The sequence below is a fragment of the Schistocerca nitens genome, chromosome 7 (assembly GCF_023898315.1).
Source record: "Schistocerca nitens isolate TAMUIC-IGC-003100 chromosome 7, iqSchNite1.1, whole genome shotgun sequence".
Lineage (NCBI taxonomy): Eukaryota > Metazoa > Arthropoda > Insecta > Orthoptera > Acrididae > Schistocerca > Schistocerca nitens.
Window position 1 is genome coordinate 372624974 of NC_064620.1, and position 24341 is coordinate 372649314.

At 43.6% G+C, this 24341-nt stretch overlaps 1 protein-coding gene across 1 annotated transcript in view; it reads right to left on the reverse strand.

Annotated features, from left to right (window-relative positions):
- LOC126195203 (protein phosphatase 1 regulatory subunit 42-like) overlaps positions 1-24341 on the reverse strand; it is a 134262-nt gene that overhangs the window by 26043 nt on the left and 83878 nt on the right. Inside the window, exon 5 of the mRNA XM_049933717.1 lies at positions 4999-5151. Within this exon, the coding sequence (XP_049789674.1) occupies positions 4999-5151 (153 nt within the window). The remainder of the gene's footprint in view (positions 1-4998; positions 5152-24341) is intronic.

Here is a 24341-nt window from a genome sequence, read left to right on the forward strand (position 1 = left end):
TAAGTCGTAAGGTTAGTATTGCCTCACGTGTTCCAACATTTCTACGGAATCCAAACTGATCTTCCCCGAGGTCAGCTTCTACCAATTTTTCCTTTCGTCTGTAAAGAATTCGCATTAGTATTTTGCAGCCGTGACTTATTAAACTGATAGTTTGGTAATTTTCACATCTGTCAACACCTGCTTTCTTTGGGATTGGAATTATTATATTCTTCTTGAAGTCTGGGGGTATTTCGCCTGTCTCATACATCTTGCTCACCAGATGGTAGAGTTTTGTCATGACTGGCTCTCCCAAGGCCATCAGTAGTTCTAATGGAATGTTGTCTACTCCCGGGGCCTTGTTTCGACTCAGGTCTTTCAGTGCTCTGTCAAACTCTTCACGCAGTATCTTATCTCCCATTTCGTCTTCGTCTACATTCTCTTCCATTTCCATAATATTGTCCTCAAGTACATCGCCCTTGTATAAACTCTCTATATACTCCTTCCACCTTTCTGCTTTCCCTTCTTTGCTTAGAACTGGGTTGCCATCTGAGCTCTTGATATTCATAGAAGTGGTTCTCTTCTCTCCAAAGGTCTCTTTAATTTTCCTGTAGGCAGTATCTATCTTACCCCTAGTGAGACAAGCCTCTATATCTTTACATTTGTCCTCTAGCCATCCCTGCTTAACCATTTTGCACTTCCTGTCGATCTCATTTTTGAGACGTTTGTATTCCTTTTTGCCTGCTTCATTCACTGCATTTTTATATTTTCTCCTTTCATCAATTAAATTCAATATTTCTTCTGTCACCCAAGGATTTCTATTAGCCCTCGCCTTTTTACCTACTTGATCGTCTGCTGCCTTCACTACTTCATCCCTCAGAGCTACCCATTCTTCTTCTACTGTGTTTCTTTCCCCCATTCCTGTCAATTGTTCCCTTATGCTCTCCCTGAAACTCTGTACAACCTCTGGTTCTTTCAGTTTATCCAGGTCCCATCTCCTTAAATTCCCACCTTTTTGCAGTTTCTTCAGTTTCAATCTGCAGTTCATAACCAATAGATTGTGGTCAGAATCCACATCTGCCCCTGGAAATGTCTTACAATTTATAGGTTATAGGTTATAGGCTACTTTTTAAATGAGTGTTGCCTCTTCAGCTTTTCATATAGTCCACATTTAATGTTTTGTGTTCTGTCTTGTAAAGTTTCCTGACAAATTCACTGTGTTTGTTTCATAATGTACGCCTTGTATACATCATTGCATGACACAACACACACACTCCTTTGTTCACAGTAGTAACACAGAAATAAGGGTATGTTTGATCTTCATTAAACAGATGAAATTCAGCATTGATTTCATGATTTTATAGAGGGTTCATAATTTCAGTAAAGTTGTAAATTTATATATTTACTGTTGCACATACAAAGTATATACCAGATCAAACCAGAAAAACAGTGTGTATTGTACTATACATGCAAACCAAGTCAAAATTAGGTGTGGGGGCTGATGGGGAGCCTCCATAAATGGCTTGGTAAATGGTAAATGTCTCCTCAGTTGCTCCCATCAACCACTGCACCAAATGTCAACTTGGTTTGCGCAAATAGTATCTACACTGAATATGCCTGATGACATGCCCATCCTACAAGAAATCAGTCATGCATGGCACAAAAACCTCAGTTCAAGATGATTTTTCTGACTCTTGTGGCAGGCCGCACAAAAACCCTTAGTGGGCCACATATGGCCCCAGGTCTAGACAGTCCTTTAATGCACCAAGCAAACTATGCCTCAAAATACAAAGTAACAACCATATTAAAGCTATGGAAGCATTTCAATTAAATGTTCTGTACTTTTAGAATGTTTTGCATGGAGTGCAGTAACTCATTATTTTTGGTGAGAATTGCTATGCAGATGGGACTCATAACCCTACTGCACAGCCAATACCATGGTACCATGTGTTACTGGATGGAGGTGAGGGGGCGGAGCACAATGACAATTTTTGTCTTTCACTTCCAATACTGAACACAATTTGGCTCCAGAGGAATAACAATACCTGCTGTTACTGTTCAATGGCCTCACAAGTTCATGTAATACTTACATTTCTTGTCAGTGATAGTACAACAAAGTAAGACGCACACACATACATTGTACGGTGTGTTATCATCAAGCTCCAACGCAACTTTTAGATGATGTCAGTCAGAAACTGACAATGGTAGTAGTCACTTCAAAGTACTTGCCAATGTGGTTGTCAACGCCTTTGCTCAATATTTACAAGAAAGTAGTTGCAACAGACAAACTTATTTTTGACTGATTTGAGGCATTAATGAAAACATCTCACATACAAGATTAATTTCCTATGGATGAACTCACATTTCAATGAAAGTTTTAAGTGTGTGATAAATGCTGATGCTCTCTCTTAGATAACCTACAATGCATGATTAAACATCCATCCATCCAATAAAATGGCTTTTCCAGACAAATGATGTTAATATTTCCACATTTTACAGTATGTGTAATGATATGAATGTGTGAGTGAATATTAGTGAAAATGGGAGAAAGTAAGTGTGTTTATAAGTAAGTCTACTTTTACCCTTATTTAATTTTAAAGATCTTAATCACATTTGCCATAAGCTGTTTTCACTATTGTGAATGTTGAATGGACTGTTTCTGACTCCTCTAAGTGTATTGTTACAAGAAGATATCCATTAAACTGTGTGTGTTGTGGGAGAATCAATAAACTTGTCCTCCGACTAAAAATATATAAAATAACAAAAATAAAACTACTCTGATCCCAAAGGACAGTGAAAGAGCTTTATTAGACACAGTCCTGTTTTTAATGGTATATTGTTGTCTTCCTCTAACCTGTAAACTGATTTACTCAACCAGTTATATACAAGTGTAATTATGTATGTGTGTAATGGGGGGAGTTTCAGGGTGTTCAGTGGTGAAAACAGTTTGAGGCATATGTGTTTAAAATACATAAAATTAAAAAACAGTTGAAAGAGGATTAATCAAAAACCACTCACTTTTTCCTATTTTTCATTGATATTCAGTCACACATTCACATCATTACACACACTGTAAAAAGTGGGAACATGGCCATTGGCCTAAAACCCTTATAAAATGTAAATACAAAGGGCAAAGATTAGCTAGCAGTTCCATTAACTGAAAAAAAGTAGTACTGTTTCTTCAAAGTAACAGCTTTTCTGCCAATTTGAGTGGGTTCAATTTAAATTTAGTCTGTGGACACACATATAATGAAACAGTGGAAACTTCTGGATGGAATAATAACAATATGGAAATGATAGGTTGCTATTCACCACATAAAGAAGGTTCTGAGTCGTAGGCAGGCACACTGGAAAAGATTGCTCATTTCAAACTAGAAAACAGCCACACATCCACACAAGCACAACTCACAAACACATATGGCCAACATCTACAGGCACTGGAGACTGATTGCGGCAGCATCTGATGTGAGTAGCAATCTGCTGGGGTGAGTGGTGGGGGTAAGGAGTAGGCATGGGATGCAGGGGGGAGGGGTATCAGGATGGAGATGGTTGAAGATGCTGCTCTGCCTGTGGGAGCATGCAGGGACATGGTGGGGGCAGGATAGAGGTGCTAGTTCAATGTCAAGATGCTGTGCTTTGGGAGGGGGGGGGGATGAGGGGTGAAAATGGAGGGGGGGGGGAGGAGAGATGGAGAAAAGATTAGTGGAATGTTGATGTGATAGAAGGCTGAAGCCAGGGGAGTTATGGGAACAAAGGATATAGGATATGTGTTAGGTTGCGTTCCCACCTGAGCAACTCAGAAACGCTGGTGTTGGAGGGAAGAATCTATATGGCACAAGCTGTGAAGTAGCCATTAAAGTGAAACAGGCCATGCGGTTAAAGGCGCTGCAGTCTGGAACCGCAAGACCGCTACGGTCGCAGGTTCGAATCCTGCCTCGGGCATGGATATTTGTGATGTCCTTAGGTTAGTTAGGTTTAACTAGTTCTAAGTTCTAGGGGACTAATGACCTCAGCAGTTGAGTCCCATAGTGCTCAGAGCCATTTGAACCATTTTTGAAAGTGAAACACATCATGTTGGACAGCATGTTCAGCAAGTGGATGATCCAGTCTTTCTTGATCATAGTCTGGTGGTGGCCATTCATACAAACAGCTTGTTAGTTGGCATGCCAACATAGAAAGTGGCTCAGTGGCTGCAGCTTATTTTTTAGATCACATGGCTACTTTCACAGATAGCCCTTTGTCATATGGTACGAAAATGTCTGTAATGTCTTGTAATGATCCTAAAACAGCACTGAGAATGGTATCCAACGAAAACACTTCAATTACAACAAAACTGTAATGCCCACACAACAAAGTGGCTGTCGAGGGGAATATGTAAAGCAGATTTTTGCTGCCAGAAATTGCCTTCAGTGGCTGCTTGAGTCTGTTAACATATAACGTCATTTATTCCATACCCCTGAAGGCTCTCCTTTCCAATAAGCTTCAAGAAGGTGACGTGTAAACAAATGAATCCATGTTATTAACATAACAAAGTATATCAATATAATTTTTACACTTTGAATCTGCCGTATTGATGACTGTTGCTTTCTGATACTGGCCTCCTAACAGATGAAAATAACCAACTAATATTTTCTGTCTGCCATCCTGCAAGTCTGTTTTTAATACCTTATGATTAATTCCAGCCTTCTGAATTCTGGTTCCTTTACACACTCCCACAGCCATTCTTTGTGTCATAGAATTTCTCCTTTCTATCTCTCTCTCTCTCTCTCTCTCTCTCTCTCTCTCTCTCTCTCTCTCTCCCTCAATACAATTATTTAATTTATATACTAAATCCAAATCATAGCATTAACTAGATCACTATAACAGATAAAATATCATTATAACATGGAAGAAAGTAAGAAAATCATATTCTTATGGCACTGTGCTCGAACTATCAGCCCAGGATTTTCACAATACTGTGCAATTATGTCATATCAAAGTAAGCAAACTTGCATTATAACTTTAAGTAAACTTTACACTTACGAGCTATATTGGCAGCTGCAGTCAAGGCTTCCACATCTCCGGATTTTTGTACGGCACCTTCACGCTCCAGTCTCTGGTAATATGCAGTGTTTTTCATAAGATGTTTTACAAAAACCCGTGTTGTTTCAGGAACAAATTTACCATCCAGTAGAGCTGAAGCACACAAAAATTATTGTTTAAATTTCTGTTTCACTCATCAAATAGTTATTGTTCGAGTTTAACATGTGCAAAATTAATCAAACATAACAATAAAAATAACAGATTAGTAAAAATGTCATAAAAACAGGAGTGGTACAACCAAAAGAGAAGAGTTTGTTGGTGACATCAACTTGAAGACAGGTTAAAGTTTTCTTTCAAAAAAAAAAAAAAAAAGTGAACATTAAAACAGTCATCAATCTGCAGATTGTTTTGAACACAAAGTATTTCACCAGGTACAGTCCTATCAAAGTTGATGCTATTTTTCCTCCAATCTTTGAATTGACTTTCCCAGCCAGTTGTGGGAATATTGACATCAAAAATGCTTCTCCAGAAACATAAGCATTGCCGGGTAGACAGAGTATGGCTGCCAAACAGAAATATCTGAGCAATATACAAAGACTTCAGTGTACTGTGAAACATGACTGTGCAGTCAGACTTTTGTATTATTTGATTGGAATAAAGTAGTTTTTACTCAGTATCATCTTGTCTTCATTATTGGAAATTTTCCATACTGGTGGCCTCATGTCAACTGTGTGTTGCTTAACACAATTAGTAAATGTTCGTTTCATTTCAGTTAACGTGCCTCTTTTGTTGGACATACTGCTTAAATCCCTTTGTGACTCCACAATATGGATGGACGTAAGTGAAGTGTGTCAGCAGTGCAGTCAGTGTGACAATCACCGATCGGTAGTAAAATATGAGTGCATAGTGGTTACAAGTTCTGTGTTACATAATGAGCTCAGTCCAAAGCACCCTCAACAGTGCAACAACCAAGCAATCTTCTGTTAGGCTTTGGGCATTAACTACCTCAATATACATCACTGTGTGAACCAGTACGACAAAGAGAACTACTTTCAAACTGTGACACATTTCACAATATGAGCAGCAACTGTGTTGCAAACAATGGCTACCTCCATATACATCACTGTGTGAACCAGTATGACAAAGAGAACTACTTTCAAACTGTGACACATTTCACAATATGAGCAGCAACTGTGTTGCAAACAATGGCTGCACATATGATCACTTTTCATACGATTGCTTCACATGTGTCTCTACAACTCGCCACCCAAGATATGATTAGCAGAGTCACAACCATGCTGAGTTACAACCACACTGCAAGTACCGCACGTCACCTCGTCTCTGATGCCATTCCACTCGACCGCAGTTAATTCTATTACCACATGGCCACCACGACACACACTGACTGCACTCTCACCCTAAACAATTGCCATTTCATTAAGAACAATCTGCCCTCTGGTTTGCAACTGTGGAATATGTTTCCAATACCACAGGCATTCTGGGTACTGAGATTTATCAATAAATAAATGTCATGGGGAACTCCATGCCATACAATGCACTACTAAGGCGAGTACACCGTTTGCTTCTTACATATTTTACAAACAGCAGCGACTTATTTTCAGTTATCTGTGTAATTACTAGTTTATTTTTGTAATTTCTTGCGTGTTCGAGTGCTTACTAGGTAGAACCTTTTATTTCAATAACAGTGTTTTTGTACTTATTTGCTGCGCTTAGCTTTTAAATAGTTTTTCTGGGAAAACCTAGCGTAGTTTTCGCGTCTCGTATTTCAGTGAGTGTTTCTTGATTATCAGAGTAGCTCATCAGAAGATTATCTTGGGAATTTGTCACCGTATAGAGTAGGGTAAGCCGGCCGAAGTGGCCGCGCGGTTCTGGCGCTGCAGTCTGGAACCGCGAGACCGCTACGGTCGCAGGTTCGAATCCTGCCTCGGGCATGGATGTGTGTGATGTCCTTAGGTTAGTTATGTTTAACTAGTTCTAAGTTCTAGGGGACTAATGACCTCAGCAGTTGAGTCCCATAGTGCTCAGAGCCATTTTTTAGAGTAGGGTAAACATAGTCATGTGTAGGGACTGTGGTTGTTGTGAGCGGACGCAAGGAGAATTGGCCACTCTTCGGGGACAGGTGGAGGCTTTGTCTGTTAGGCTCATCGAGCTCGAGGTGCAGGCGTCGGCTCGTAGTGGCGTTGGGGCAACTGTGGTGAGACCTATGCCTACTTCGGTGGCCTTGGAATCACATGGAACCCCTGATGTCGCTGCGTCTTCCGGCAGTGAGCATCTTACCGGTCAGCCATCACTCCAGGGTGAATGGCGGACAGTGGTGGGCTCGCGCGTGCCTGGCCGAAAGGCGAAGGTGGGATCTGGCCGCGTGGCGGCTGCCTTACCCCTTTCCAACAGGTACGGGGTGCTTCCTAGTGGTGATGACATCGTTTCCGAGCCACCACAGGATGCCTCGCCTGTTGGGCCAGTGGCCGATTCTCCGGCAAGGTCCCGACAGTCACAGAGGGCGGGCCTATTAGTTATAGGGAGCTCCAACGTTAGGCGGGTTATGGAGCCCCTCAGGAAAATAGCGGGTAGGTCGGGGAAGAATGCCAGTGTGCACTCGGTGTGCTTGCCGGGGGGTCTCGTCCGTAATGTGGAGGAGGCCCTTCCGGCAGCTATTGAACGCACTGGGTGTGACCGGCTGCAGATAGTAGCACATGTCGGAACGAATGACGCCTGCCGCTTGGGTTCTGAGGCCATCCTTGGTTCCTTCCGGCGGCTGGCTGATTTGGTGAAGACAACCAGCATCGCACGCGGAGTGCAAGCTGAGCTTAATATCTGCAGCATAGTGCCCAGAGTCGATCGCGGTCCTCTGGTTTGGAGCCGTGTGGAGGGTCTAAACCAGAGGCTCAGACGACTCTGCGACTATAATGGTTGCAAATTCATCGACCTCCGTTATTGGGTGGAGAACTGTAGGGCCCCCCTAGACAGGTCAGGCGTGCACTACACACCGGAAGCAGCTACTAGGGTAGCAGAGTACGTGTGGCGTGCACACGGGGGTTTTTTAGGTTAGAGGGACCCCCCCTTGGGCGAAACGATAAAATACCTGACGGCTTACCAGAGAGAACATTATCATCGTTGATAAAGAACGTCCGTCCTCAGAGACCAAAAACAGGAAAAGTTAACGTAATATTGGTAAACTGCAGGAGTATCCAGGGCAAGGTTCCTGAATTAGTATCTCTTATTGAAGGAAATAGTGCGCATATAGTATTAGGAACGGAAAGTTGGTTAAAACCGGAAGTGAACAGTAACGAAATCCTAGACACAGAATGGAATATATACCGCAAGGATAGGATAAACGCCAATGGTGGAGGAGTATTTATAGCAGTAAAGAATTCAATAATATCCAGTGAAGTTATTAGCGAATGCGAATGTGAAATAATCTGGGTTAAGTTAAGTATCAAAGGTGGGTCAGATATGATAGTCGGATGCTTCTATAGGCCACCTGCATCAGCAACCGTAGTAGTTGAGCGCCTCAGAGAGAACCTGCAGAACGTCGTGAAGAAGTTTCGTGATCATACTATTGTAATAGGGGGAGACTTCAATCTACCAGGTATAGAATGGGATAGTCACACAATCAGAACTGGAGCCAGGGACAGAGACTCTTGTGACATTATCCTGACTGCCTTGTCCGAGAATTACTTCGAGCAGATAGTTAGAGAACCAACTCGTGAAGCTAACGTTTTAGACCTCATAGCAACAAATAGACCGGAACTTTTCGACTCCGTGAATGTAGAAGAGGGTATCAGTGATCATAAGTCAGTGGTTGCATCAATGAATACAAGTGTAATAAGAAATGCCAAGAAAGGAAGGAAAATCTATTTGCTTAACAAGAGTGATAGGGCACAAATCGCAGAATATCTGAGTGACCACCATCAAACGTTCATTTCTGAGGAAGAGGATGTGGAACAAAAATGGAAAAAATTCAGAAACATCGTCCAGTACGCCTTAGATAAGTTCGTACCGACTAAGGTCCAAAGCGAGGGGAAAGATCCACCGTGGTATAACAATCATGTACGAAAGGTGCTACGGAAACAAAGAAAGCTTCACCATAGGTTTAAGAGTAGTCGAATCATAGCTGATAAGGAAAAGCTGAACGAAGCGAAAAAGAGCGTAAAGAGAGCAATGAGAGAAGCATTCAACGAATTCGAACATAAAACATTGGCAAACAATCTAAACAAGAACCCTAAAAAGTTTTGGTCATATGTAAAATCGGTAAGCGGATCTAAATCCCCTATTCAGTCACTCGTTGACCACGATGGCACCGAAACAGAGGACGACCGAAGAAAGGCAGAAATACTGAATTCAGTGTTCCGAAACTGTTTCACTGCGGAAAATCGTAACACGGTCCCTGACTTCAGCCGTCGCACGGACGCCAAAATGGAAAATATTGAAATAAACGATATCGGAATTGAAAAACAACTGCTATCACTTAGTAGCGGAAAAGCATCCGGACCAGACGAGATACCCTTAAGATTCTACAGTGATTATGCTAAAGAACTTGCCCCCTTTCTATCAGCAATTTATCGTAGATCTCTGGAAGAACGTAAAGTACCTAGCGACTGGAAGAAAGCACAGGTCGTTCCCATTTTCAAGAAGGGTCATAAATCAGATGCGAATAATTATAGGCCTATTTCACTTACGTCAATCTGTTGTAGAATAATGGAACATGTTTTGTGTTCTCGTATTATGACGTTCTTAGATAATACAAATCTCCTTCATCATAACCAACATGGATTCCGCAAACAGAGATCATGTGAAACCCAGCTCGCCCTATTTGCCCAAGAAATTCACAGTGCCGTAGACACTGGCGAGCAGATTGATGCCGTATTCCTGGACTTCAGGAAGGCATTTGATACGGTTCTGCACTTACGTTTAGTGAAAAAAATACGTGCTTACGGAATATCGGACCAGGTTTGTGATTGGATTCAGGATTTCCTAGAAGAAAGAACACAACATGTCATTCTTAACGGTTCAAAATCTGCAGATGTAGAGGTAATTTCGGGAGTACCGCAAGGAAGCGTGATAGGACCTTTATTGTTTACAATATACATAAATGACTTAGTTGACAACATCGGTAGCTCCGTGAGGCTATTTGCAGATGACACGGTTGTCTACAAGAAAGTAGCAACATCAGAAGACTCGTACGTACTCCAGGAAGACCTGCAGAGGATTAATGAATGGTGCGACAGCTGGCAGCTTTCCCTAAACGTAGATAAATGTAATATAATGCGCATACATAGGGGCAGAAATCCATTCCAGTACGATTATGCCATAGGTGGTAAATCATTGGAAGCGGTAACGACCGTAAAATACTTAGGAGTTACTATCCGGAGCGATCTGAAGTGGAATGATCACATAAAACAAATAGTGGGAAAAGCAGGCGCCAGGTTGAGATTCATAGGAAGAATTCTAAGAAAATGTGACTCATCGACGAAAGAAGTAGCTTACAAAACGCTTGTTCGTCCGATTCTTGAGTATTGCTCATCAGTATGGGACCCTTACCAGGTTGGATTAATAGAAGAGATAGACATGATCCAGCGAAAAGCAGCGCGATTCGTCATGGGGACATTTAGTCAGCGCGAGAGCGTTACGGAGATGCTGAACAAGCTCCAGTGGCGGACACTTCAAGAAAGGCGTTACGCAATACGGAGAGGTTTATTATCGAAATTACGAGAGAGCACATTCCGGGAAGAGATGGGCAGCATATTACTACCGCCCACATATATCTCGCGTAATGATCACAACGAAAAGATCCGAGAAATTAGAGCAAATACGGAGACTTACAAGCAGTCGTTCTTCCCACGCACAATTCGTGAATGGAACAGGGAAGGGGGGATCAGATAGTGGTACAATAAGTACCCTCCGCCACACACCGTAAGGTGGCTCGCGGAGTATAGATGTAGATGTAGATGTAAAAAGTCAAACACCGCGATTACTGACTTACAACCAGCTATAATAACACCTGAGGACAATGTCACTGTGCCTGCTCAGAAGCCAGCCCAGTCAAACATTCACACCACTGCACTGCCAGCTGGAAATGAGGTGTCCAGCATGGCACCACATCAAGGTCATTGCTCTGCTGGTATCTTTGTCAGTTTAATGATGCCACAAGGAATTGCAGTCAGCTTTCTGAGTTCTCAAAGTCCACACATGGGTGCACAGATTCACTGGCCGGCACTGAATCAATAAGTCACCAACAGCCATCGCATGTGTGTCAAATATGCATCTCGCCACCCCCATCTACAGGGGGACAGATTGTAAGTTCTGTAAATCTATGATCACAACACGCCCAACTACTTACTGGTGCAAACAGTTTCAGACATCAGCACAATGCCGAAGAAAATTACTTCCACATTCAGCACTAGGCAGTGCTCCAACTCAGTGCCACTAATGATTGATGGATCACGGTGTACAAAACTGTTGAATGAACCTTTCCCCACACCAGAGTGGCACTCAGACAATGCATAAATGACATATGCATTGCTCTCACACTGGCACTTGAGCACTACAAATGCCACTGGCCACACTCAGTGCATCACCCATCAGAGCTCATGCTTAATCTCTGAGCTAAGGTCAAACTAGTGGAGCTACTTGGAGCCACGAGCAGTCTTCGTACTCGCTACGCTGAGTCTTGGCATCTTGACGCTCAGCCATCCCGGACTATGGAGTCTTGACCTTCTACTGTGACTGTATTCAGAGACTGTTATCTCACCTTACAGTTCAAACTATTTGTGTTCTTGTTAATTAATGCTCCAGAATGTACAACAGTAAATTTATGTTGTTATTAATAACCAATATTTCTTTTTGTCTATCTGGGTGTAAGTTGTTCCACAATGAATCCCACGCAGGACACATCATCCCAACCTCTGTAAGAGGTGACAGATGAGTTCCAGCCACAGACAAGTGCATCAAGGACAATGTTGGGCAATCACCTGGTACTTCCCACCACAGCACTGGAATGCTGCCTATGGTGGTGAACTGTAGGCCTTCCTGACCACCAGCTATTCACTCTAGACCACTACATACACAATAGACAGCATCTGCAGGTGAGTTCTCATGTAGGATGAGCAAACTGTATGTCAGAAGTCAGTGCCAAATATGGAGACAAGTTAAGATCACTTCATGTCACCTCTATGGCTGGAAGGATCCAGTATTATGGCTTATTGCCAGGTTTCACTGACTGAAATTTTTATCTCTCACTTCCAGCCACTCATTCTCCCAGTGATCCTTGGAACTGTGTCTACACAATGAGCACACTGTGTTACTGTAGGTATCGTATACACCTTCTGGGATCCAGTACCTGCTAAATCATTTCTCCAGATTCCTACACATCTTTGTATCCAACAGAATGCATCCCCTTTCTGTAAATAAGGAAGCATGTCCGTGAAACTAGAATAGTTTCTCTGTTGGATATATGCTGTGGATAGCTTGGGAGTCCACACAAGAAACAAGAGCATATGGATGATGAGGATTATGGGTTTAAAGAGACTACACATCTAAGGTCATCAGTCTCTTATTCACCCCCCACCCCCCAGGCACAAAAACTGTGTTCTTTTTGTTTGAAAACAATTCAGAATCTCATAATTAACAATTTTAGCGGCTGTTGGCTTCAACTTATAGAGTATGAAATGGCTTTAGGTTGCCACTAAGTGTCATCACTGTACTTTGTACAATCATTGGAATGGCTTTTTCGTAGAAAGGTTATTGAAGAATGCCATTTCCATGGATAGGTACTTAACCAGATAGAATAGAATTGATTGTGGGTCTGACAAGAACCTGTATACCTCACACATCATGAGTTATTGCAGAAAGAATAGAGGCAGCTCAACAATCTCAAGTGCAGAGACTTGAGTATGGGCTGCTACAGTAAGCGTCTCTGAGCAGCCTAATCACCTCATGCTGTAAGGTATCAACTATCTTTTGTCTGTTGGACTTACCAATCCATAATTCAGTTGTAATCGCTTGAGAGATTCATAAAATTTGTATAGACGTATTCTATTCACTCACCAAGATGGTGACTATGGCTCTTCTGGCTATTTACTGTCGTCGGAGTTTGGATGTGTATAGCCTTCTGAAGTGGCAACTATGTCGGTTTTCCATCATAATTGAGGCCTAGTAGCATCACAGCTTCCTAGGAACTTAGAACTGTGTCCCTCATTAAAAAATACATAATGTAATCCTCGACCCAAAGGTTCAACTGAACACCAGAATGCTTCATTACGAATGATCCTAATGTAGGTGCCATGCCCTTGCCTTCATCTGATCTCTATACAATTTATACTGCCATTTAAGTGAACTCTGTTGAACCATGGTACAACTTGGCATTTCTGACATTAACAGATCACTGCCAGAGGTAAAATAACTGATAAGTGTCAGAAGAAATCAACTGGGAATAAAACACTGAATCTTTGTATTTGTGGTCTGGCATTTACCCACTGGGCAACCACACTAGTTGGATTTTAAAATGTTTAAACAATTAAAAGGCATACACACTGACTTCTCTAAGTAGAATCTAAGGCCAGTGCTCTCTGCCCATACCTCAAAACACTATTATCAGATGCAGGTGAGAATTAGTCATTATAAGGCTGGAGGAAGAACAGAAGATAGCAAAGTGATCTACAAGCAATGAACATTGCAAATCAGTAGTGTCTTCAATCAGTCAGAAGTTATAAAACTTTAAGGATTTCTTTCAGTTCATTCCTTAAATGATGCAGCATGCTGCAGTACATTAAGTCGATTACAAGAGACAATTTACAAATATCAGACATTGTTTAGTCAACCTCCCACAGTGATAAAAAAAACTGTAAAACTGTATTCCTCTAAGTTAATGTCAGCAGAAAGCTGAACCTGTGCTTTTATGGAAGAAACTGAAATAAAATATTCTGTGATAGTCTGGGCAATCTTTTGGACATTGTTTGTAGATATCACTGTCTGTGTGCATCTGACAGAAATTATTTTGTTGGTATTTGATAGTTTCTTGGAGCTAGTGGAACAATTTAGCAAATCCAGAAAAACTTCTCATTACCCCTTGTTGTTGTCTCAGTTTGTTCTTCATGTTTTTGTCCTCTGGAGCCAAAAGTCAGTGAGATCCTATGGAGACAGTCACTATTTGAACCAGTGCAGAGCCATGTGCCTGCATCTTGTAACTACTGATTATCTAACTGTTAATATCATTCATCATTCCACACAGGACAGGCTACCATGTAAGATGGTTTCAGAACTTTGGGATGTGTGTTTCATCTCGTAAAATGATCTACTCAGTCATGGATGCTGCCCTGGTGTTCAAAAGCAACCAGTTGGCTGAACAGAATGTAGCTTGCTCTGCCGTGCTCCCATTTTGATTGGTTCTTTTCAGAGTAAGGAATGTGGAAGTTAAAGAATGTGGAATTAAGTATGTGTAAATTAAAATCTGAAATGCACAGTATGTTAAAGGCAATGTCCCTACCGATTGAGTCACTCATTGACTCATAATCTCCAGCCCAAACCTCCAAGGATAGAAACTTGATCATATACTGTAGGCATTGTTTAAGATGGGATTTTTCAAAATTCAGCGCTAAGAGGATGAAATAGGGGATGACAGGTTTTTTGAAAATATGTCACTTTCTTGAAGCTAGATCCATGAAAATTGGTATTTGGTTTATCAATCAGAAATAAAGAAATGTGTGTTTCAACATTTTTGTAAATACACTCCTGGAAATGGAAAAAAGAACACATTGACACCGGTGTGTCAGACCCACCATACTTATTCCGGACACTGCGAGAGGGCTGTACAAGCAATGATCACACGCATGGCACAGCGGACACACCAGGAACCGCGGTGTTGGCCGTCGAATGGCGCTAGCTGCGCAGCATTTGTGCACCGCCGCCGTCAGTGTCAGCCAGTTTGCCGTGGCATACGGAGCTCCATCGCAGTCTTTAACACTGGTAGCATGCAGCGACAGCGTGGACGTGAACCGTATGTGCGGTTGACGGACTTTGAGCGAGGGCGTATAGTGGGCATGCGGGAGGCCGGGTGGACGTACCGCCGAATTGCTCAACACGTCGGGTGTGAGGTCTCCATAGTACATCGATGTTGTCGCCAGTGGTCGGCGGAAGGTGCACGTGCCCGTCGACCTGGGACCGGACCGCAGCGACGCACGGATGCACGCCAAGACCGTAGGATCCTACACAGTGCCGTAGGGGACCGCACCGCCACTTCCCAGCAAATTAGGGACACTGTTGCTCCTGGGGTATCGGCGAGGACCATTCGCAACCGTCTCCATGAAGCTGGGCTACGGTCCCGCACACCGTTAGGCCGTCTTCCGCTCACGCCCCAACATCGTGCAGCCCGCCTCCAGTGGTGTCGCGACAGGCGTGAATGGAGGGACGAATGGAGACGTGTCGTCTTCAGCGATGAGAGTTGCTTCTGCTTTGGTGCCAATGATGGTCGTATGCGTGTTTGGCGCCGTGCAGGTGAGCGCCACAATCAGGACTGCATACGACCGAGGCACACAGGGCCAGCACCCGGCATCATGGTGTGGGGAGCGATCTCCTACACTGGCCGTACACCACTGGTGATCGTCGAGGGGACACTGAATAGTGCACGGTACATCCAAACCGTCATCGAACCCATCGTTCTACCATTCCTAGACCGGCAAGGGAACGTGCTGTTCCAACAGGACAATGCACGTCCGCATGTATCCCGTGCCACCCAACGTGCTCTAGAAGGTGTAAGTCAACTACCCTGGCCAGCAAGATCTCCGGATCTGTCCCCCATTGAGCATGTTTGGGACTGGATGAAGCGTCGTCTCACGCGGTCTGCACGTCCAGCACGAACGCTGGTCCAACTGTGGTGCCAGGTGGAAATGGCATGGCCAGCCGTTCCACAGGACTACACCCAGCATCTCTACGATCGTCTCCATGGGAGAATAGCAGCCTGCATTGCTGCGAAAGGCGGATATACACTGTACTAGTGCCGACATTGTGCATGCTCTGATGCCTGTGTCTATGTGCCTGTGGTTCTGTCAGTGTGATCATGTGATGTATCTGACCCCAGGAATGTGTCAATAAAGTTTCCCCTTCCTGGGACAATGAATTCACGGTGTTCTTATTTCAATTTCCAGGAGTGTATAACCACTAAGGGAGTAAAATAGTGGATGAATGTTATTTTGAAAATAAATCGTTATTAAAGAACTACTAAAGTATCTTTAAAGCTACAGCTATGAAAACCGGTATTCAGCCTCTTGGTTCAAAATAAAAAATTGGGTGTTTCAGTGTTTGTGGAAGTTCAACTCCCTAAGGGAATTAAATAGGGGATGAAAGGTTTTATGAAATTATTTCATTATGAAAGCTTTTTAAAAAGCTAAGTCTATGAAATTTTGTATTCGGATTCTCTGTTAGAAATAAAAAAATTATGTGTTTCACTGTTTTTTGGCACTCAACCCCTAAGGGCATGAAATAGAGAATGAAGACTTTTACAAAAATATTTTGTAATATTTGCAAAATTTAAAACTAAATCTATTAGAACTTGGTATTTCACTTCGTGATTAGAAATGAAAAAATAAGTGCATCACTGTTTTTAGGAATTCAACCCCTAAGGGGGTGAAATAGGGTCAGAATGACTTACTGACTCATCATCGCTCAGCCCACTGAAGTACAGAAATTTAATTTTTGGAGATGGTGTGGACCTAATACTGGATGCATGTTTTAAGAATGGATTGCTCGTAATTTCACTCCTAATGGGGTGAAATAGGAGATGAAAGGCTTTTTGAAAATATGTCACTATTAAGGCAATTTTGAAGCTACAACTACGAAAACTGGTATTTGGTTTCCCAGTCAGAAATTTAAAAAAAATATATGAGTCAGCATTTTTGGAAATTAAACCTTCAAGAGGGTAAAATAGTGAGTGAACTCTTTTTGCCAAAAAATCATTATTAAAGAACTATTAAAGCATTTTTAAAGCTACATCTGAAGGCTGGTATTTGACTTCTCACTTAGAAATAAAAAAAAAATATGTGAACAAGCAATGGTGTGGACATGTGAAACAACTGCAGCATTGACAGGCACTGACATGGATGTAATGGCCCTGCAATGGCTGTGGGACAATAGGCAGTGACATGGACAGGTGTTGATGAGGACAGGTGGGTTGGTATGGATGCAGCCCCCCAACAAAGAAATTGCAGCAATGGTAGGCAGTGGCATGGATAGCTGCAGCCCTGCAATGACTGCATCATGGACATACAGAAGCCTTTTGTTTGTCACCAACGGCACTCTTACAGCACAGTGGTATGTCGATGATATTCTATGCCCAATTTTGTTGCCCTTCATGGCAAGCCATCCTGGGCTTACATTTAAGGAACATAATTCCTGCCAGCATACAGCAAGAGTTTCTACTGCTTGTCTTCATGCTTGCCAAACCCTACCTTCCAGCAAGGTTGCCGAACCTCTCCTCAACTGAGAATGTTTGGAGCACTATGGACAGGGTCCTCCAACCAGCTCAGGATTTTGACAATTTGATGCGCCAATTGGGCATAATTTAGCAAGATATCCCCCAGGAGGACGGCCAACATCACTATCAATCAATGCCAAGCTAAATAAATGCTTTGATAAGGGCCATAGGTGGACCAACACATTATTGACTAGCTCAGTTTGTAAAGTTCTTTGTTTTGAATAAATCACCCACACCCATTTTTTTCTGCAATTGTCATCATTTTTTGTGTTTGCATGTACATCACATCTACCAGTTTCCATCCAATGTGGATAATTTCTTCGTCATCGACGTGCCTTCACTCATGATACGCATAATTTCAGAGAACACACAACCGTACAGTTCACACGCCCACTTATAGGGGCCACCTTGGTCAGCTCCCTGGCATGCTCTGGAGAGCTGCCAAAGAAATAGCATTATTTAAGTGATTGCAAATGAGTGTTTGGCCTATTCTTTACACTGTATTATTACTGTTGTCCAATCAACGTCTTGTTGCTCTATAAAGTAATGTGTTCCATAAATTATGTTTGTTCTTGCTCTAACAAACTTGGCGACAAGTAAGGGTTACATTTTCTCCATGTGTTAGTGTCAGTGCTCAGTCACCTGACAAACATTTCTATGGAAGAAATACTCCAACACCTCATTGCCCAGCAGCAGACTCTCGCCATCACTCTCAATCAAGTGGCATCTGTGTGTTCACAGCAGTTTACTTTCCCATCAGTGCAATGGTTGCCCTTTTGGGCATACGATGAATCAGCTGGGACTCCAACGAGACACAATTATGCCAACATTTCGAGGATTTTTGTGTGGGCAATGCAAACCAGTGTATGGTTTTCTTTCTTTCCTGGCATTTGCCATGCATGTATCAGTTGTTGTGCCAACTGGTGCCTTTGCAAGATCCAGCCAATTTATCATTTGAAGAAATATGCAATCTTCTATCCATCTATTACTGTACAAAATGCATGTCATTGCAACACATGTAGAATTTTACCATTGTTGGAAATGCTCACACCAATCCTACAAAGCCTGTGATGCAGAACTACGCTGGTTGAGCCACCGTCATAAATTTGTCACTAGTACCCATCACAAATAATACATGGATGACATGGTGTGTGATAATACACTACTGGCCATTAAAATTGATACACCAAGAAGAAATGCAGATGATAAACGGGTATTCATTGGACAAATACACTCCTCGAAATTGAAATAAGAACACCATGAATTCATTGTCCCAGGAAGGGGAAACTTTATTGACACATTCCTGGGGTCAGATACATCACATGATCACACTGACAGAACCACAGGCACATAGACACAGGCAACAAAGCATGCACAATGTCGGCACTAGTACAGTGTATATCCACCTTTTGCAGCAATGCAGGCTGCTATTCTCACATGGAGACGATCATAGAGATGCTGGATGTAGTCCTGTGGAATGGCTTGCCATGCCATTTCCACCTGGCGCCACAGTTGGACCAGCGTTCGTGCTGGACGTGCAGACCGCGTGAGACGACGCTTCATCCAGTCCCAAACATGCTCAATGGGGGACAGATCCGGAGATCTTGCTGGCCAGGGTAGTTGACTTACACCTTCTAGAGCACGTTGGGTGGCCCGGGATACATGCGGACGTGCATTGTCCTGTTGGAACAGCAAGTTCCCTTGCCGGTCTAGGAATGGTAGAACGATGGGTTCGATGACGGTTTGGATGTACCGTGCACTGTTCAGTGTCCCCTCGACGATCACCAGTGGTGTACGGCCAGTGTAGGAGATCGCTCCCCACACCATGATGCCGGGTGTTGGCCCTGTGTGCCTCGGTCGTATGCAGTCCTGATTGTGGCGCTCACCTGCACGGCGCCAAACACGCATACGACCATCATTGGCACCAAGGCAGAAGCAACTCTCATCGCTGAAGACGACACGTCTCCATTCGTCCCTCCATTCACGCCTGTCGCGACACCACTGGAGGCGGGCTGCACGATGTTGGGGCGTGAGCGGAAGACGGCCTAACGGTGTGCGGGACCGTAGCCCAGCTTCATGGAGACGGTTGCGAATGGCCCTCGCCGATACCCTAGGAGCAACAGTGTCCCTAATTTGCTGGGAAGTGGCGGTGCGGTCCCCTACGGCACTGCGTAGGATCCTACGGTCTTGGTGTGCATCCGTGCGTCGCTGCGGTCCGGTCCCAGGTCGACGGGCACGTGCACCTTCCGCCGACCACTGGCGACAACATCGATGTACTGTGGAGACCTCACGCCCCACGTGTTGAGCAATTCGGCGGTACGTCCACCCGGCCTCCCGCATGCCCACTATACGCCCTCACTCAAAGTCCGTCAACTGCACATACGGTTCACGTCCACGCTGTCGCGGCATGCTACCAGTGTTAAAGACTGCGATGGAGCTCCGTATGCCACGGCAAACTGGCTGACACTGACGGCGGCGGTGCACAAATGCTGCGCAGCTAGCGCCATTCGACAGCCAACACCGCGGTTCCTGGTGTGTCCGCTGTGCCGTGCGTGTGATCATTGCTTGTACAGCCCTCTCGCAGTGTCCGGAGCAAGTATGGTGGGTCTGACACACCGGTGTCAATGTGTTCTTTTTTCCATTTCCAGGAGTGTATAGTATACTAGAACTGACACGCGATCACATTTTCACGCAGTTTGGGTTCACAGATCCTGAGGAATCAGTACCCAGAACAACCACCTCTGGCCATAATAACGGCCTTGATAAGCCTGGGCATTGAGTCAAACAGAGCTTGCATGGCGTGTACAGGTACAGCTGCCCATGCAGCTTCAACACGATACCACAGTTCACCAAGAGCAGTGACTGGCGTATTGTGATGAGCCAGTTGCTCGGCCACCATTGACCAGACGTTTTCAATTGGTGAGAGATTTGGAGAATGTGCTGGCCAGGGCAGCAGTCGAACATTTTCTATATCCAGAAAGGGCCATACAGGACCTGCAACATGCGGTTGCGCATTATCCTGTTGAAATTTAGGGTTTCATAGGGATCGAATGAAGGGTAGAGCCATGGGTCGTAACACATCTGAAATGTAACGTCCACTGTTCAAAGTGCCGTCAATGCGAACAAGAGGTGACCGAGATGTGTAACCAATGGCACCCCATACCATCACGCCGGGTGATATGCCTGTATGACTATGACGAATACACGCTTCCAATGTGCGTTTACCGCGATGTCGCCAAACACAGATCCGACCATCATGATGCTGTAAACAGAACCTGGATTCATCTGAAAAAATTACATTTTGCCATTCGTGCACCCAGGTTCGGCATTGAGTACACCATCACAGGCGCTCCTGTCTGTGATGCAGCATCAAGGGTAACCGCAGCCATGGTCTCCGAGCTGATAGTCCATGCTGCTGCAAATGTCATCGAACTGTTCGTGCAAATGGTTGTTGTCTTGCAAACGTCCCCATCTGTTGACTCAGGGATCGAGACGTGGCTGCACGATCCGTTACAGCCGTGCGGATAACATGCCTGTCATCTCGAATGCTAGTGACACGAGGCCATTGGGATCCAGCACAGCGTTCCTTATTACCCTCCTGAACCCACCGATTCCATATTCTGCTAACAGTCATTGGATCTCAACCAATGCGAGCAGCATTGTCGCGATACAATAAACCGCAATCGCGATAGGCTACAATCTGACCTTTATCAAAGTTGGAAACGTGATGGTACACATTTCTCCTCCTTACACGAGGCATCACAACAACGTTTCACCAGGCAACGGTGGTCAACTGCTGTTTGTGTATGAGAAATCGGGTGGAAACGTTCCTCATGTCAGCACATTGTAGGTGTCGCCACCGGCGCCAATCTTGTGTGAATGCTCTGTAAAGCTAATCATTTGCATATCACAGCATCTTCTTCCTGTCGGTTAAGTTTCGCGTCTGTAGCACATCATCTTCATAGTGTAGCAATTTTAATGGCCAGTAGTGTATTATTGTCTGGCCCTGGATAGGGAAGTGCACAAAGAAGCACTTCAGTGTGGGAATCCAACATTTACAGATGTGCTCAATATAGTACAGTCCTTTGAAGCTTTGAAGTGTAATGGGCTGCAGGTGATCAGATTGATGCATGGGGGAGAGGTATCAGAAGTTGCTCAGTCAGCCCGTATAAGCCACAATGCGAGTGCTCAGGATGACCGGGAAGCCATTGCAGAAGCACAATCTTCAAATCAGCATCGCATGGGTCAGTTTCAGTTATGGCTACAGCAACAACAGGCCATGTCACAGCAGTGGCCACACACACTCCGCTTCTATCTTTCTCATACTGCTTCATTGAACACACGCATGCAGTGTGACCTAAGCATTGGATGGTCTGCGGACCTGTTTGAGTTAGATGCGTTTAATGATTTTGGTCTGAAAGGAAGGCCACATTTCATCAGTGTGTAACTCCTCTTCAAATATGGTAGACAAATTAGTACCACTGGACATAACCTGTATCTCCACAATGACTGGTTCCCCAAACAAATTGTTCATTGACTTGTGTGTGTGTTTCATAAACCGCTAAAGTGGACAGAGGAGCTCCAGTGGCTTTAGTAAATGTACAGAAGTTGGTTAGCTATAATAAATAGCAGATTCCGATCCTAAGTCAGTTCTCTTCTCCTGTATCTTACAAGTCTGTTGTTTGCCCTCCTGCCTTCCTGGTTGTCGATCATTCTTATACTGCAGACCTGTTTGGGTTAGACGTGTTTAAAGATTTTGGTTTCTCCATTGCCAATGAAGTAAATTTAGTGTCAGATCAAGTTCTGTATCAGCAATTGGAGTCCATCTGCTCTGAATTTTCACCCTGTTTTCCTCTGGGCTAGGTTGTGCTACTGGTTTTTAGGCCCACATTCCCATGAAAGAGTCTGCCTAAGGTCCTCTGCTCTGAGTTTTCATCTCTGTCTTCCCCTGGGCTAGATTGTGCAACTGCTTTTTCAGCTCACATTACCATGGAAGAGCCCACCCACCTTCATTTTTTTCATTTTTTCTGGGTGCGACAGTTGCGTGGTGCATTGTGTGACCCTGTCAAGGCCAAATCAGAGCATTTAACTTCACTTGATGTCATTCGGCCTATTTCTTCCAGTGAATGGGATACACCACTGGTCATGGTTAGGAAGCCAATGGGTAAACTTCGTCTCTGGTGACATCAATGTCACGAATAACACACAATCCATGTGTTGTGGTCTTCAGTCCTGAGACTGGTTTGATGCAGCTCTCCATGTTACTCTATGCTGTGCAAGCTTCTTCATATCCCAGTACCTACTGCAGCCTACATCCTTCTGAATCTGCTTAGTGTATTCATCTCTTGGTCTCCCTCTATGATTTTTACCCTCCACGCTGCCCTCCAATACTAAATTGGTGATCCCTTGACGTCTCAGAACATGTCCTACCAACCGATCCCTTCTTCTAGCCAAGTTATGCCACAAGCTCCTCTTCTCCCCAATTCTATTCAATACCTCCTCATTAGTTATGTGATCTACCCATGTAATCTTCAGCATTCTTCTGTAGCACCACATTTCAAAAGCTTCTATTCCCTTCTTGTCTAAACTATTTATCATCCATGTTTCACTTCCATACATGGCTACACTCCATACAAATACTTTCAGAAACGACTTCCTGAAACTTAAATCTACACTCGATGTTAACAAATTTTTCTTCTTTAGAAACGCTTTCCTTGCCATTGCCAGTCTACATTTTATATCCTCTCTACTTCGACCATCATCAGTTATTTTGCTCCCCAAATAGCAAAACACCTTTACTACTTTAAGTGTCTCATTTCCTAATCTAATTCCCTCAGCATCACCCGACTTAATTTGACTACATTCCATTATCCCCGTTTTGCTTTTGTTGATGTTCACCTTATACCCTCCTTTCAAGACACTGTCCATTCCGTTCAACTGCTCTTCCAAGTCCGTTGCTGTCTCTGACAGAATTACAGTGTCATCGGCGAACTTCAAAGTTTTTATTTCTTCTCCATGGATTTTAATACCTACTCTGAACTCTTCTTTTGTTTCCTTTATTGCTTGCTCAATATACAGATTAAATAACATCGGGGAGAGACTACAACCCTGTCTCACTCCTTTCCCAACCACTGCTTCCCTTTCATGCCCCTCGACTCTTATAACTGCCATCTGGTTTCTGTACAAATTGTAAGTAGCCTTTCGCTCCCTGTATTTTACCCCTGTCAACTTCAGAATTTGAAAGAGAGTATTCCAGTTAACGTTGTCAAAAGCTTTCTCTAAGTCTACAAATGCTAGAAACGTAGGTTTGCCTTTTCTTAATCTTTCTTCTAAGATAAGTCGTAAGGTCAGTATTGCCTCACGTGTTCCAGTATTTCTACGGAATCCAAACTGATCCTCCCCGAGGTCGGCTTCTACTAGTTTTTCCATTCGTCTGTAAAAAATTCGTGTTAGTATTTTGCAGCTGTGGCTTATTAAACTGATTGTTCGGTAATTCTCACATCTGTCAACACCTGCTTTCTTTGGGATTGGAATTATTATATTCTTCTTGAAGTCTGAAGGTATTTCTACTGTTTCATACATCTTGCTCACCAAATGGTAGAGTTTTGTCAGGACTGGCTCTCCCAAAGCTGTCAGTAGTTCTAATGGAATGTTGTCTACTCCCGGGGCCTTGTTTCGACTCAGGTCTTTCAGTGCTCTGTCAAACTCTTCACGCAGTATCGTATCTCCCATTTCATCTTCATCTACATCCTCTTCCATTTCCATAATATTGTCTTCAAGTACATCGCCCTTGTATAAACCCTCTATATACTCCTTCCACCTTTCTGCTTTCCCTTCTTTGCTTAGAACTGGGTTT